Source organism: Gobio gobio (assembly GCF_949357685.1).
Source record: "Gobio gobio genome assembly, chromosome: 22".
In the NCBI taxonomy this organism is placed as follows: Eukaryota; Metazoa; Chordata; class Actinopteri; order Cypriniformes; family Gobionidae; genus Gobio; species Gobio gobio.
In genome coordinates this window covers 12,991,488-13,009,479 of record NC_137118.1, presented here as the reverse complement: position 1 = coordinate 13,009,479, position 17,992 = coordinate 12,991,488, and the positions used below count along the sequence as shown (strand labels likewise).

General features: G+C 38.3%; 1 protein-coding gene across 1 annotated transcript in view; it reads right to left on the bottom strand.

The window, feature by feature from the left end:
* The window catches only part of LOC307119161 (uncharacterized protein), a 38,053-nt gene extending 29,591 nt beyond the window's left edge, over positions 1–8,462 (bottom strand). The window contains exons 1-6 of the mRNA XM_079805240.1: positions 8,191–8,462; positions 7,543–7,661; positions 5,211–5,241; positions 4,797–5,000; positions 2,727–2,960; positions 201–2,614 (exon numbers count right to left, since the gene is read on the bottom strand). Coding sequence (XP_079661366.1) covers positions 201–2,614; positions 2,727–2,960; positions 4,797–5,000; positions 5,211–5,241; positions 7,543–7,661; positions 8,191–8,368 — 3,180 coding nt within the window. The 5' untranslated portion in view covers positions 8,369–8,462. The remainder of the gene's footprint in view (positions 1–200; positions 2,615–2,726; positions 2,961–4,796; positions 5,001–5,210; positions 5,242–7,542; positions 7,662–8,190) is intronic.
* Positions 8,463–17,992: the final 9,530 nt, after the last annotated feature.

Sequence of the window (17,992 nt, the reverse complement as noted above, 5' to 3'; positions counted from 1 at the left end):
TTCACTTTTTTTAAGTATAATTCTAAAGTATATCATTATGCAGTGTTGTGTTTTTCTTTCTTCTTCTTTTAAGAATTTGTATATATTTTTTGCTGGAAAGCAAGTGAAAAAAAAACTGATATTCAAATTTCCTTTAAGAATTTTTTGTTGTTGTTATGTTCTGTCTGTGATTTTTTTCGAAGCGACTATGATTCACTTACACGTGCATCCTGGATGTTCCCTTTGCTCAGAATGATTTTTAGTCCCTCTTTTGTAGTTTTGGTTTCAAGAACACTCAATCCTCTGCCACCAGAGCTTGAGTGTTCCTGTCCTTCAAAGTCTCTATTACCACGGCCTTTGGCACCTTCATGGTTTCTTTGGGTATAATTTCCACGACCGCTATAGCCGTTTCCATGTCCATGACCACGACCGCGGCCACTTCCACGATAGCCTTGTCCATGGTTACTATACCCATGTTGTTTGGGTTGATGAGGCAAAGTCATTTTTGGGTTATAAGCAGCAAACTCCTTTCTGACAGCTTGAGCCATGGCATTCACAGTGCTGCCATTATTGTCAACCAACAGAATCTCAGTTAATGTGCTACTGAAGCCTCTGTGGTTATGATCTTCAATGTACTCACACACTTCCTTCGCAATTGATTCAGTGCAAAGATCAAGAGGACAACCAAATATCCCTGAACTAATAACTGGAATTGCAATGGAGGAGCAGTTTTTGATTGATGCCTGGTTCAAACTTTCCCTCACAGCACGTCTCAGGCGTTGCTCGGTGGTTCGTCTGTCTGAATCGCTGAAGCGAGGTCCAACAGCATGTACCACATATTTACAGGGAAGACGACCAGCTTCAGTGATGAAGGCATCTCCAGGTTTCAGAGGTCCATTTGCTTTTGTGTGTTGGTCACAATATTGCTGTAGACATGGTCCAGCACCTTGAAGAAGTGCGGAAGCTACACCACCAATATGCTTCAGATCTTCATTAGCAGCATTGACCACAGCATCAACACTGAGCTTGCAAATGTCTGCCATCCTGACAGTAACAGTTACTCCACCCGGTATACGAACTTCACAAGAGACCTGGCCAAAATCTTTAAAACTGCTTTCAGTAAATTCATCCTCTTCCTGTTCCAGCATGTAATCTTCCTGGAGCACCACCACAAATCTTTTTTCCAGCATTGAGAGCATCATTTTACCCTGTTCCTTGAAGTACTTCTTTGCTCCTGCCTTTTTAATGGTCAGTGTGTCAGTGTAGAGAGATTCTCTCAAGCTTTTAAAGAAAGTCATAGCTGGCTGGACAAATATACGCTCTCCAGACAGTTTGATCCAGGGTCTCTTTAAATCAAAACTCACTTTCACCTCATCAGATTTCATTAAATGCTGCCAGTCTTGTGATTTTCTGTCTTTTATGAATTCAAATGCTGCATGTGATTTGACACGAACTGTTTCTTCAATTCTAGTGTGCTCTTCAATGAAACGTTCTAAGTTTGCACAGACCTCCATCACTGGTTCTCTGAATCCAGTAACTTTTATTTTGTCTCTCCGTGAAAGATTTACAGACACAGATCTCTTTTTGGAAGTATTGAATGAATTTTCCAGTCGTTTTTTGAGGTCCTTCCACCCTGGCATTTGAAGGACACCCTGATCTCTTATAATGAGGTCTTTGGATGCAAGAACCTTTTTCATCCTTTTCTCCGCCTCAACAAGTGCTTTTTCTGTGCTCCCAGTCACAACAACAGCTCCATTTTCGATTGTGTAGATAGCAGTTATTCCATGAGATATAAAGAGATCTGTGGACATTTCATCACAATTCACTGATCTCAGGAACTCCACGATTGAATAGTAAATATTTAAGGGCTTCTGTTTTATATTTATTTTCTTCTCAAGAACCCAATTCTTGAAGGCAAGAGTTTCTGTATGAAGACCTGATACAATTAGTATGTTAATTTTTTTGTTGTAGTCAATGTGCAGGTGTGGAGAAGCAGCACTTTTCAAGCCGTCTTGTAAAAGCAGAGAGTACATGGCAGGAGACATCTCCATATTCTCCGTCACACTGTTTTTGTGTCTCTCCATTTGATTTGTTGCACTCTCAAAAATTTTCTCCATAATGGGTTTCAGTCCAGTTATCTCATGGGTCATCCCCACCAGTGTCAGGATCCCTTTAGAGGCATCCATATCAGTGAAAACCTGATTTTTTACCAATTCCTTAACACCACTCTCCACTTTAGACCATACGAGGTGTGACACTGGCCACTCAGACGTTGTGTAGTTTGAGATTATTTTCTTGAAGGCATCACAGGCATTCTTACTCCAGCCATCAATGAGTCTTCTGGTAACTCCTTTCTGTTTCAGTAATTCTGGATCAGGATTGAGCAAAGCTTCAGGTTTGTCCATGTTTATTTGGCAGAAGTGTGAGCTCATCTGGTTTTTAATAGAAGAAATCTCCCCTTTCTTGAGGAGGAACTCCCTGATGGCAGGATGTACACTGACTGTAATGGGTTCAGGCAGCTTAAAATGTGGTCTGTTGCCACCATACAAGACCGTATCCAGTGATTTAAAGTAGGGATATATCTTGACTGGAACATTACAGATGATATTCTCTTGCTTCAAAACTTTCTCTTTGGCTGTAAAGAATGAAAGTTGCAAGTACAATAAATAGATGCACTGATATATAAATGTTACCAAATCTAAGACTGTAACAGCGAACACTACCAGCAATGGTACATGTATTTATACCTTCTTCCTCCTTAAAGGTAATAATGGCTGCTTCTTCTGATGGAATTGGTTTAACTTCCTCTACTGGACCACCCCATTTCTCAAAATATAGTTCCAGCAGCATCTCGTTGTTGTTGGCCTCAGCTGGAAGATTCTCCACCCGAACACATGTGCTTCTTTCCAGTGTACAGGCCCTCAGATTCTTCTTCTTGAACTTTTCATGCGTCCTGCTATCCTTAAGAAACTTTCCTGCATCTGTCAGAAATGATAGTTTACAGAATGAGCTAGATGTATTTGATCAAGCCATAATAATATACAACTACATATATACACCAGCAAAATATCAAAGGAGTTAATTTATTAAAAATCGAATTTTCTAAACTTTTCTTCACTTAACAAATTTTCTTCAGGCCAAAAAGATCATCATGTAAAGCGCAACCATTTTGTAATGAAGATAAGTTAAATTAAGTTTTAGGAGCAAAAAGGTTTCACTTAAGCCTTGTTTGGAAGTAATTGTTTCTCATGGGGTGGTAAGGTATTTTCAACATTTACAGGGGCTAGTCAGTGTTTTTATTGCCGTCCGAATCCATAATGTCAGTGTTTTTCTCTCACCTGCGTAAAAATCCCCGGCCGAATTGCCAACTATTTTTTGACAAACACAAGGTTGTGTGGCAATTTAATTGCCATCCGTTTAGGAGGTCACTTCAAAATTCACTGTTTATATCCTCTTTAATCAATGCTGAGCACCGTACGGTCGGTTGCGCATCGCTGTAATTTGGATGCATTTTAAAGATCTAGCCTACACTTTTATTACTGAAATGGAAAGTATTTACAAGAACAATATTTCATCAATGCTCAAAAGAAAAGGGAGAAGAAAAGCATGTAAACATTTGAAATGGGCCGTTATTACGGTAGAAATTGTATATGTTAAAATAACCAAGCAGCAATATGTTTTTAAGAGGCTGTAAATAAGAGGTTGTATTAAAGGGTTAATTCACCCAAAAATGAAAATTCTGTCATTAATTACTCACCCTCATGTCGTTCGATACCCGTTAGACCTCCGTTCATCTTCGGAACACAAATGAAGATATTTTTGTTGAAAGCTGATGGCTGAGAAAGGCTTCAGATAGGCCTCCATTGGCATTCAGTACATTTACACTCACAAGACCCATAAAAGGCACTTAAAACGTCGTTACAAAGTCCAAGCGACGACAATAGTTTTTGTGCGCAAAAAAAAATCAAAATAACGACTTTATTCAACCTCTTTTTGTCTTCCGTGTGTGCCTTCACGACGCATGCGTGAGAATATGACGTAGCGCCGGCGTACGGGAATCCATGGAATGCACACTTTAGCCCCATTTTGAGCACTACGCCGAGACCTAAAGCACGATCAATGTAGAATTCAACAGCTTAGATACGGCGCGTCTTCCTCTGCTTGTAAACAAATCGCTTCTGGGTCATGTGTCCGAACGCCGGATCTGCGTAATACTCTCGCGCATGCGTCGTGGAGGCACACACGGAAGACAAGAACAAGCTGTATAAAGGCGTCATTTAGATTTTTTTTCCCGCACAAAATCTATTGTCGTCGCATAGTAAAATTATTGTAGAGCCACTGTGGTGAGATGGACTTTGTAACGACGTTTTAAGTGCCTTTTATGGGTCTTGTGAGTGTAAATGTACTGAATGCCAATGGAGGCCTATCTGAAGCCTTTCTCAGCCATCAGCTTTCAACAAAAATATCTTCATTTGTGTTCCGAAGATGAACGGAGGTCTTACGGGTGTCGAACGACATGAGGGTGAGTAATTAATGACAGAATTTTCATTTTTGGGTGAACTAACCCTTTAACTTATTTCCGCTTATTTCCACATTTTAAAATGACATCCATCATTTTGCGATAAAATACAAGACAGAGAACCATTTTAACTATAATGTGATTTAAATCAGTTTGATCACTGATGTGGCAAGCAAATTTATTTTTACGGATGTCCACATGAGAAACAATTACCATCCGAATAGGGCTTAAGTGAAATATGCTTACATTATGATAAAAAGTATGTAGTATAGTATATATGTTTTATATTAGAACTTACCACTGGGATTTTTAAAGGTCACAACTGCTTTTCTTAATTCTGGTATTAATTCCACGGTAAAGTCATTTTCAGAAAGACTTGTAATGTTCTCCACCAAAAGAGTCAAAACATCTTGTTTAATATCATCTGGAAGGTTCTCCAGGACCACAGCATTTGATTCTTGAGGCTTCTTCACATCCAAATCAGTTTGAGGGACACTTTGAACTTCAGGCAAAATAAAAGTGACACATATTTATAAAATGTCATTGCAGGATTTTTTTTTAACGGTATCAACTACTGTTAACGAACAAAATAATGTTTTGTATCATTAAGTAACCTAGCATATCTTTAACATTGAAAATAAGTACAGCATGATAACACATGCACATATGTTCAGACATAAGTCAGAGACCAAAGTCCAGATGATTTACTCACTTGGTTCCTGATATCCACATGCCTGGTCCACCTGAAATCACAGCATTTACAATCAGTGTTGTGGAATGCATTACAATATTGTGTTACTCCCTGTAAAAGTAACTAATTATGTACATTTTTATGTAACTAAGTTTTCTCATCTAGGCTGGGGCTGTTTGTTTTTTAATAGATTTTAATAAGAGTAATGGATTAGAGCATAACATTAATAGAGTAGAGCATAACATAAACATTTCTTACACAACACACAGCTCAAACAAACCTTTCAGCAACCTTTCAACTTTAGAAAGTTATGCCATGTGTGTGTGTGTGTGTGTGTGTGTGTGTGTGTGTGTGTGTGTGTGTGTGTGTGTGTGTGTGTGTGTGTGTGTGTGTGTGTGTGTGTGTGTGTGTGTGTGTGTGTGTGTGTGTGTGCGTGTGTGCGTGTGTGTGCGCGCACTCTTTTTAGCTCCGCCCACTGCACGCCTCCACTAGGTTGGCTGTTTTCGGAAAAAAACAGTACGCCGTATTTGTCTTTTATAAATATGATAAAACTAAAGACTCTTTGGAGATATGAAGGATGCAATACTACTCTATAGGTACTCAAGATTAACATGAGATTGGCAGAAACTGTGTGTGTTATGCTCCCTTTAAAAGAAGTTATTACTCCACCACCTGCGTGACATCATTAACCAAACATGGTTGAACACCACATTTGTGACAATACGGTTTTTGGTAAGTAGTCATGACTAGCTAGTTGATTTCTTCAACAATGCATCGTACTATGGAAGTTAAGCAGTGAGTTACGTCGTTGTACAGGAAACACAGCCCTGAATTGCAGAACACAAGAGAAGAAATGTGATGTTTTTCTAAAGACATTTTTGCTTATTCGTATGGTTGAATTGGTTCACCGAAGGTCAGCAGTAAATACATTGGTTAATAAAATGAGATGAAACACAAAAATATATTTGTGTAATTCAACATTTAATTATTGCAGGTTTGCATAATATTTGCATTATAGGATTGCACCTCACTACCGATTTCTCTCAACATGGGGACAGGAGAGGAGTCGTTCAATAAATGGGAAACCAAACTATCTTGTGTTACTTATTTAAAAAGGTAACTCATATGTTGTACTAATTTAAAAGTAATGCGTTACTTTACTAGTAACTTAAAAAAGTAATCTGATTACATAACTTGTGTTACATGTAATGCTAGACTATGTGTTCTCTCTACTCTAGCATTTTCAACAATATAGAAAAAAGACAACTATCTTTATATAGAAACTCTAAAATGCATCTACGCCTCAACCATAACCGAATTAATATTTTATGATAGACCATTTTGTTACATTTTGTTCGACCTGATGCAATCTAAAGGATTTTATTTATAAAGCCACTATAAGCTAAGGTTTGATTGTAAAAGCATTGTGGTCTTAAAGGGTTAGTTCACCCAAAAATGAAAATTCTGTCATTAATTACTCACCCTTATGTCGTTCGAGACCCGTAAGACCTCCGTTCATATTCGGAACACAAATGAAGATATTTTTGTTGAAAGCTGATGGCTGAGAAAGGCTTCAGATTGGCCTCCATTGGCATTCAGTACACTTATACTCCCAAGACCGATAAAAGGCACTCAGAACATCGTTACAAAGTCCATCTCACCACAGTGACTCTACAATAATCTTACGATGAGACGACAATAGTTTTTGTGCGCAAAAAAAAATCAAAATAACACCTTTATCCAGCTTGTTCTTGTCTTCCGCGTGTGCCTCCACGACGCATGCGCGAGAATATGACGTAGCGCCGGGGTTCGGGATTCCATGAAACGCCACTCTAACCCCATTTTGAGCACTACGCCGAGACCTAAAGCACGATCAATGTAGAATCCAACAGCTGAGATACGCGCGTCTTCCTCTGATTGTAAACAAATCACTTCTGGGTCATCTGTCCGAACGCCGGATCTGCGTCATATTCTCGCGCATGCGTCGTGGAGGCACATGCGGAAGGCAATAACAAGTTGGAAAAAGGTGTTATTTTGATTTTTTTTGCGCACAAAAACTATTGTCGTCGCATCGTAAGATTATTGTAGAGTCACTGTGGTGAGATGGACTTTGTAACGATGTTTTGAGTGCCTTTTATCCGTCTTGGGAGTATAAGTGTACTGAATGCCAATGGAGGCCAATCTGAAGCCTTTCTCAGCCATCAGCTTTCAACTAAAATATCTTCATTTGTGTTCCGAATATGAACGGAGGTCTTACGGGTGTCGAACGACATAAGGGTGAGTAATTAATGACAGAATTTTCATTTTTGGGTGAACTAACCCTTTAATTCTGCATTTTGTAATGTCTACTCACTCTTTGTCCAGTGCTGTCTGTCTGTTCCTCTACACCGCTGGGTTTGCACACTTTCAGCTTGATTTGGTGACCGTCAATAGTAATTTTGTGGTCTTCCTGGGAGAGTACGGCATCTCGGACTTAAAAAACAGGCAGGCTTAGTCAGATAGGCTTACAGCACTTTAAATCAAAGAACATACCACAACAAAACAGCACAGAGTTATATGTCATTATGTATAGTGAATTTGACCAGATGATTAACAATGAGACATCCAGGCCTATAAGCAAAAAAAAAAAAGTCCAATAGATCCCAAATTAGAGGAGACTACATGTTCCAAAATGTTTGGCAATGAGTGACGACAGGGATTTTATTATTACTATTACTATTATGCAAAGTATGTACATGTCAGATTTTGCCTGCTAAGTATTCACTTATTTACTTTTCTTTAAATGAGTGACAGCGGTGGCTAGAGCAATAGAAGTAATTTGATCCAAAGATTCACAGATTATAGCATAGGCTACTATAGGCTACTTCGAGAGAGTTTGTCACACTTTGTATTCGAACTTGAAATTACCTTACGTGTCTCTACAGCTTGATTACATCACTAAATAACACAACACGTGTCATTTTGTTAATACCTTATGAATGTTTGTGTGTTTAGCACTTACTGTCAGGTGATTTGAACAGAATCGTAGCTGAGTTGCTTGTGTCATTATATTGCACAACGCAGTCTCCTCCCTGAGATTTCCTCTTACTCTGGAAGTGGATATGAAGTTTATTTTTCACACTTTTCGCGTTTTCAGGCCCCCAGTCTCCCTCGACAATGATGGGATACTGTTCGTCCATCGTGATCCTTCTGGTCAACGAGGAAATGGCTCGCGTCAGTGTATTAGCCTATAGTTGATCACGCCCTCCTGCTTATTTTCACTTTCGTTTCTACGTCAGTTTACTGTGAAACCGAGTGTGGCCTGTTTACAACACAGTAGGCCACTTTGTATCATATTGACACATTGCTTTAATTATTTTACTTTATGTACATCTTTATTTAGTTCTTCAAGACAGAGTATTTTTGTTGATAAATAATATTTTGAGTTCGTTCTGTGAGTGACGTCATCGGTAATGGGACTGGTCGCGCCTGCTGTCTGTCTCGGAACAGCCTAGTGGAGAGAGTCGGGTATGCGTCTCTGCAAAGAGTGGACATATGCTGTACTAAGTGAAGTTTCGAGTTGATAATAGGCTTGTTTGAGATGCGCCTCGCCTGCAGTTCAGCCGAGACTAGGCGGCTGCAGTGAGGGGAGGAGTGAAAAAAGTGCAGGCAAGCCGGACAGTTCTCTCTTCTCGTAGTGGATCAGACACCTGCGAGATCAAAGGCGGATATCGCGGGATTCACACTCGTGCGCTTTGTTGCTGATAAACAGGATGTAATTTAAGTTCTGTTACTTTTATATGAAAATAAATATTATGAACAAGACACCCAAAGTTTTTGTTATTTATTTCCATTCGAAAGACGTGTTTATCAATCATTTTTACTTTAATTAGGCCTACATACAAATTTTTATAAATATGACAACAATCACATAACCCACAGAGAGATCGCCTTTGTTAGAGAGTTTGGGAATATTCACACATAAAAACATGATCTCAGAGTTTTAAAATCAAACATTTAAAAAAAAGAACCATACATCACGGTTGTTTAAACCAATAAGCATTAAGCTGTGTCGTCAGCCAGTCGTTTCCCATCATGCTTTTGCTCAGCGCAGTCGGTGGAGAGCAAATGCGCTCGACTGCAGAATCCGACACATCCGCCTTTCGCTCGCGAGAGTTTTTTGACAAACGTCAGCATGACATCAGAGCAAGGCGGACCGCCCTCGGACACTTTTCTAACCGGAATGCATCTCGCGCTGATCACCGGTGATCGGTTCTGCGCAGATTTCGCTCATCTCAAACAAGCCTATTAATTGGGTTTTAAAACCGGAACATACGTTTTTCTGTCAACAGTTCGTATTTTCGCAGTTTTATAAACGCACGTGGTGTTATTTTGACGACATCCAACCCCGCCCACCATTGTTGCCAGACCCCTCCCTCTGAAAATCTCCTGGACCACCCTCAAAAGTCACCAAATATGAAAATAGTACACGTCTCCATATATAAAGTATATTTAAAGAGAAAAAAAATCACCATTTAAAAGACACCCATTCATGACAACTCGACTTACTACTCGATTATTGACGACTCGATTATTTGTGCATCAAGTTGTCATTGTCACTCATTGTTTCCAAATGTGTGTGTGTGTGTGTGTGTGTGTGTGTGTGTGTGTGTGTGTGTGTGTGTGTGTGTGTGTGTGTGTGTGTGTGTGTGCGTGTGCGTGTGCGTGTGCGTGTGCGTGTGTGTGTGTGTGTGAGAATTATAAAAACAATAGCCTACATAACATTATAATCTATTAATTACTGATCTGTCTAATCTGTCCGCAAGCTCCAGTAGCCTAAGCAATTCAGGGGAGGTCAGTTGATCAATGTTACTCTGGGTCTTTTGCCCTTCAGCATCATGGCCGCTAGTAATCATTAGTTGTTGAACAGAAACCCTCTGATACATTTTTTCCCATTCAGAACTAATATTTGGAGAGCATGTGACAAAAAATAAATAAATAAATAAATAACATAACAATAGGGGAATACAAAGTCATACAAAAACACAATTGAATCTATGAAACAATAAAATCACAATTCTGCATCTTATATCAAAAATCAATCATCTATTCTAATACATCAATTGTCCCTTTCAACAGTTGAGATCGCTTGACAGCTTTACGATTGTTCTGTATTGAAGTTTGTAAAAAAAAAAAAACTTTAAGTTTGGTACAGTTAACATACACTCTGCTTTACGTGATATTTCCCAAATAAAATAAGAATTTTAATTATATTATCCATTTCCAATAAACCAGTATCACAATCCATAAACAAGCCCAGCAAGCAATTTTGTGTTTAAAAGACGTTTAATAGCCGTCCAAGCACAGCCCTGACGTAAAACAAGGCAAAATATGGTCTGTCACTGAAAATGTAGTAGACGTTGTAAGACTGAAAATACTGGTTGAGGCCCTATTCTGAGACAAAGGGTCCCCACACAACCTCACTTCCACAAACTACTAATAACTCACACAGGAATATGGTTTAATGTGAATGTTTTATCATTGACTGTTATGTTTTTGGTGTCATTTGAAATGTCTCAAAGTGAGTGGTACAGATATCTCATATCCAGATAGATAAAATAAAAGGTAATAAGGTTTTAAGAATTTATGGACAACTGACTTAGAAAAGAAGGTGGTTATCTCAAGCAAATGTTCACCAACCCCCATTAAGGTGCGACCACTGCATGTAAATTTCTTTTGTTAGCACATGTTTCCATGTAAAAGAGGTCTGGCTATTTAAGGAGATGCAGCAGAGAGTTCGAGGCCTTTCCTGTACTTGAGGTCGGCCCGCGAGGCTGAGGGAGAAATCTCTCAGCCTCATGTACTTCTTAAAGTTGGGTTTGCATCTTCTCTGTATTCCTGAGCATTTGATGTTTTGTATCGATTATCTTTGAATTGATTATGAAATTGGCATGATACATTTACCTGACATAATAAATTGTTACATTTGATTATTCTAACTGATTTTGACTTTGTTCACTTAATGGTTAAAGGAATAGTCAAACATTCGCTCACTTTTAGTGAGGCACAGATATTATTAAAACCTTTCATTTATGGAGTCAGATGAAATAAACGAGTAAATATATGATTAATATATTACAAATTTAACCAACCAATACTTTGCATGAATAAGGACAGAACACGTGTGACCTTCCCTGTGTATTGGCGAACCGGCAGATTGGACCAATTTCACGGGCCCTACAAAATGGTGACCCCGACGTGATCTCAAAACAAAGCAGTTTCACGAGAAACGTCCTTTTCAGGAAGTATTGGATTTAAAATCAACAAGAGATTTGAGCTTCTCTTTCCTCAGCTGTTCTGTTGATCTTGTGAATGGATTAAAGCGGACCCTCCGACCAGAATGAGTAAGTAAACCTTCTTTGCCTTTTAGAATTGTTGAGGGAAAGTTTTATTTGCAACTCACACATATAGACACATTTCTAGAACGGGTCGGTATGCCCACTATAGATCGGAACCGTAGAAATCCGATATTGTGTAAGAATTAGACGTGAAACATGACTTTTCAGGGAAATAACAGCAGCAGTGTAGATGAGAAAATTATGGCAATCTTAGGCGTACAATTACTCCTCGTTCGATTAAGCGATAAAGGATTGAACCTGAAATGGAGTAACAACGAAATGATATCCTGGTATTCTGCTAAAGGCGCACAACTAAAATCTGAATCAAAATACAAGAAAATCCCCGCTGCAATTGTTTATTTGCTTCGTCGTAACGATCTCAAGACAATGGTCGAGAACGAACGAACGATAGCAAATATCAAAGAAATTGAAAGATTGCGATCTGATGAATTACAAAAGTTAAGATCAAAAGTCGAAGCGGTCGCATACGAGCAACTAGAGTGGGCTAGACAGCGTGACGAAATGGCGACAAAAATTGATCAGTTACAAAGAAAACTTCAAACCGGCAGTAATTACATATCTGCTCTCGAAGATTGTTGTGATAATGCAGGATTTCCAGTGGTCGCAGTAAAACAAGCAGCACTGGATGAAACTTTTGAGCTAACTGCAGTGTTCATGCAAGGGCTTCAGCTATTAACTTCACTTGCGAGCGGGTTAGCAGCCTCTCAGCAAGGAGTTTAATAGTAAAACATCCAGATTACAATGATCCTGTTTGTATTTTCAAATTTGTAATTGTATAACACATTGTGCGCATTGATTACACATTATGGTTGTTTGTGCTACAAGATACACATAGACTAGTCAAGTTTATTCTTTAAAACACATGATTGCTTTACTGTAAGTGATGAAACACTTAGGATAAAGGCTGTAGATGCTGCGCATTCTAGGCCATGTATCTTGTGTAAATTGGAATAACTTTAATACTGGAATTGTACAGCAATTTCAAGTTGCATGTGTCAATGTTGAATTTGTTTGTCTCCTATAGTGGAAGCTCTGCTATTTCCAATATAGCTGTAGTAAACCATAAACAGGAACATAGAATTGCCATGTGGCTACAGTGTGAATTACAATTGCATTAACCATGAAAATGTCTTCATCGCAACAGGACTCAATAACTCTGACCTTTGCTATTTCTAAATTGAGCAAGTTATAATACTTTTCATTGGTTCAATTCCCAGTGCCAAAAAGGAGGGGAATTGTGCTGTTAAATGTGGCACAGATAATAGAAAACCAATTCATAACCAATTCATCCTTCACTCAAAATGACTGTAATGAAGTCTCAGATTGTGAAGGCTCGACTGCCAGAACAGTCTTAATTGTTAATACACAGAAACTACAGCAGCAATTAACTGTGTTTCTCTCTAAATTTGTTTCTCTTTAAATTTGTAATTTGTTTCTATCTCAGGATGACAATTGCAATTCCTTGGAGGACGGACGGCCAAAAGGCCCTCCTCCCCCCTGCATCTCAAAACTGGAGATGTGAGAGATGGGTGCGAATATCTTTATATATATTCGATGAGGTCAATCACACCTCACAATATGTCTACATGACCTCCCAGTGAAAAAACTGGAATTAAATTATGCAACACAGATTGATATTGATTAGATTCCACCCATCTCCAAAACATTAACACAGAACACACCCTACACTCACGACAACATCACCTGGAATAGACCAAATCTATTCAGGCTGAACACTACACATCATAAACGACAAAGATGACATAGAGTCTAAAAGTGTTACTTCACCAAAGATCTATTGTTCATCTTTTCACACTAACAGATCCAGATAGCTACACACACACACACACACACACACACACACACACACACACACACACACACACACACACACACACACACACACACACACACACACACACACACACACACACACACACACACACACAGTTACCAGGAATACCCATTATTGTATGACTAATCATATTTAGATCTACATTAATTACATTGGAAGATTCCTGAACAAACACAGTGGTTATTATATATATATATGTTTTCATAAATGTGATTGATTTGTTGTTTTTCTTTTATGGTTTATTGATGAGTACCATCTTTTTTTTTATGTATCAATTGCACTGACTTTTGCTACATTTCCTTCGAGAAATTCAGACCAAAATGCTCAAATTCCACTACCACCGAAATAGTGGAAAGTTACATGAACTTTGAGTTTGATTTCCGAGTCTTGGTTACACTGAATATTTTGCTAATACTCCTCATGAAAAGGGGGACTTAAAATCAACAATGATTTGTTTTGTTATAATGCATTTTATTTCAATGTTCCCAGAAACAATGTACGAGCTTGTGGAATCTTCTTTTTATTCTCAAACCCTGACCACTTTATTAAGTATATCGATTTAAGGGCTTATTGCCGGAGACTATTTTAATATGACCACATCAGACTTCTGACCAATGAAAAATGCCATGTATGCTTTTGTTCTTTGTTGTGCTTAATCACAGAATACCTGCAGCAAAAGTTCGCTCCTGTGTCCTCAAAAAGAGTGACTGTTCTTGAGGTGTGAAGTAATCAATGGACGTTTTGCATATCAATGATGAAGTTCTCATGCAGGGCTACAAGGACAACAAAGGCTGAAAACTTATCAGCTGCTTTTACAACAAGTCTGGACGAGAAGTCTGAAGAATAACATCTACACACAACAGAAAGCATATCTTTGTGGACAATGCCACCTTTGGACTCAATGGTTGTGGCCAATGGTGCCAAACGGGGAACTGTAAGGTGGAAAATAATCAAAGATATTTGAAATGGAACAAAATCCTCTGCTTTGCTGTTAACTGCCATCGTCGTGATCAAGATATTGAAATTGACTCAACCCCTTCCCCCTTAACGCCATCAGAAGGGCCAGGTTGAGTTAGAAAGACAAAAGAATGATTGGCCGGCTGGCCAACAGGTTTTCGCACCTTTGATACAATGGGGGAAGTTTTGTCTGATTGGTTATTTTCAAATGTCTCACGGGTTGGTCTGATTGGTCAGTTTTACAAGAGTCAGGTTTGAATTTGGTGACATCAGGAAAGAGGATAAAAGAGAATTTCATCTGTAGCTCGCTCTCTTTGGTTTCTCTGGCTTTCTCTGGAGAGAGCTGTTCTTTAGCTCTCTCTCTCTCTCTCTCTCTCTCTCTCTCTCTTTCTCTCTCTCTCTCTTTCTCTCTCTCTCTCACAGGTAACATTCTAGGCAGAGGCCTACAGAGCATAATTAATGGTTTATGTTTACATCTATTTGAAACTATTTAGAGTGTAACCATAACCAGAATTTGTGTTTCCTTTTAGAAGAGATTTATGTCTATGATGTAATTGACATTTTACATTTACTTGATTGTTAATAAATTGTTACATTTTGATCCTTTCTGAATTAATCTGTAATTATTAACTATCTCCAATGTGGAACGTTATAATTGTAACAAAGGGTTAAAACGGAACGATCAAATGTATGATTAACTACCAAATATAGATGACCAAACAATCGGTTGGGATTCTCTTCTAAATGTGACCACTAAATGAAATGGAGTCAGATAAAGAATATTATAATCAAATCCATTCTTCCAGCTGAGACACTGAACGCGTAAGGCCTTCACCGCGGTTCGCTGCCGATCCTTGGAGCGAATTCATGCGGTTTTACAACGTCTAACCAGCCCAAGAAAAGACTAGTCATTGAACATGAACATGTCAAAGAAATGAAACCAAACACCTTGTAATCACTGTTGACTTTGCTAACATTATGGAATATCATACATCTCGCAAGTTATTTTGGCAAAAACGACATGTAACCAAATTCAAGGTTATTTTGGCTAGAAGTGGGTTAGTCATAGCCAGACTACATCGGGTCTATAGTTAACCGAGGCGGTGAAATGATGGCTATTGCTTGCTGGGTGACCATGCAGTTATAGTGACAAACTTGTAAAACAACTCAAAAAGAAACAAAGAAACTTGGGACCAAAATAACTGAACAATACATGTATCGTTTAGGTTTCCTCTTTACAAAACAGAATAATGGTGAAAACCCTTCTATAAACTTGTCACCTTGTGACTCCCTGTGCCGTTTTCGCCCCAGAATCCTTATTTGTTGTAGGATTCCGATTGAAAGCATTTTTAGGTGTAAGGTTTCGAGTGGGTTTCATGCTTAAGATTAGGTTTTAGGTGGGTTTCAGTATGTAGGTTCCAGATTAAAGGTTTTTTTAGGCCGTTTTGAGTCCACCAATAACTTACAATGCTTCTTACATCCAAAGACACGGGATGAGCTGGCATGCAAATCGGTGGTCAGCCCATCTGTTGTTCTATTCCTATGAGGTTGCATTCTCTCGACCCTTACCTGAGACAAGTGACCCAACGGATGAACCAGAAATGGTCGCCACTGTTTCTCACTTACTTGCCTTGTCAGTCTCTGAGTTCTCTCTTGCATCTGAGAGCTGCCTCCAGTTACTTTTACATCTGACATGAGCATTTTACACGGCAGAAGGGAAACCCAGCTTACAGCCTCAGGCTAATGTGAAGGAACAGCAAATGAGTCCTAGAAGAATTGTGAGAGTTCCTAAACGACCAGCTTGGTTGAAGGACGTGTTTCAAAAATTAAAATAAAAATAGTCCCTGATTCTAATTCAGCCAATTGTGACCTGGATTAAATTAAACATCATGAAGGCACTTCTTAAAGAAAGTGTTCTTTAGTGGCAGGAGTAAATACACCATTTGTTTTGCTACTATACTTGTTTTATATAAAAATGTACATTGTTTTCTTAAAGTAGGCCTAATTCTTTGTTACGTATGGTGTATGGAATAGTGTAGCCTATGCTATTATGTTGTAGGCCTAATGTTCCAAGACAGTACCCTAACAAAAATGCTTCAAAGAAAAAGAGAAATGTTGTGTCTGCAGAGGTATTGTTTAGCCACTAGATGGCAGTGGAACGAAAGCAATGTTGCAGATGTGCTAATAGAGCCATACTGCATGACTACTAGTGTGATGTTGCGTTTATACAACAGTTTGACAGCACAAGTGTGTAAATAAATAAGAAACATCAACAGACTGTCTTTAAAACCAATTTTTTGTGCAGAACTACTTCCTTCCAGTTCCACCAGTAGGAACCAGAAACGTCCCTTTAGAACTAGCAATGAAGGAATGCTGAGTTGCTTCACTGAGCTAATTGTATTAGAGTAGTGTTATAAGAGATAGAGACAGACTAAGTGAGTGCATTACCTGCATCTAGCTGATATTCTTCAGGTCAATTTTGTATTCATAATCACAAAATTTAAATGTCCGCTAATGAAGGCGATATATTTGTCCTTTTAACATTTAATGGATTTCCCATGAAAAACGACATCCTTGTTTACAACCTTGTTTCAGTCCTTTTCAATATAAAAGTCTTTGCTAATGACTCGCATAAAGAGACAATGGTGTAGGGGGACCAGACGTCCCCGTTTTCCAGGGACAGTCACGGTTTTTGGTGTTGTGTCCCTGACTGGAGCTGTTTGTTATTTACAATGGTTACTATTAACTGTTTTCATTGTTTGCTTGTTTGTTTGTTTATTTTTGTTTTTGCGGGTGCATTGAATTGCATCAAATCCAGACCATAAATCCTAATAATCAAACTAAATCATAATAATTATTAATGTTAATATTAATAATAATATAGGGAGCCCAAAACAACAACAGCAAAAACATTAAAAAATGTATTGTCCCTGTTTTTTAATTAAAAGGTAATAACAAATGAGATTTTAGTGATATTTTGACTTCTCAAATGAAATATCCCTGGTTTCCATTTCAGAAAGCGGGTCACCTTACAATGGTGCAATGATGTAACTTTCAGTGAAGTGGAAATCACAATCACTAATGGACAAAACATTATTTAAATAAACAATATTAGCCATTATAAAAGTATAAGTTTGTACAATAGGAAATAAACAAAAGCAAACAGTTCAGTCAAAAGTACAAAAGCAGCACTAGTACAGGATTTCAGTTAAATAAGAATATAAAGTTATATGAAAATTAACTTTGCCCTTAGCCAAATCAATTTGCTTTGAAACAAGTAATTAATAAGACCAAATATTGCCCATTTGATATACCCAAAATGAATTATACCTCATATTTAAACAATGCCAAGAGCCATGTGGCAAATTCCAGAGGGACTGGTTGAGAGTGTAAAGCATTTAAACAAATCGTCAAATAGCCGTTATGTTTATATAAGTCGCTTATTTGAGGTCTAAATAACATTCTCACATTCTAACACTCTTAAAACTGCATTCTGTGACAGTAGTATTTATAAAATTATGGTGTTTGCTCGTCCACCTGTGAGAGAAATCCTGCAAGCAGAGAGATACTGTTCCTGGTATATATCACATGGC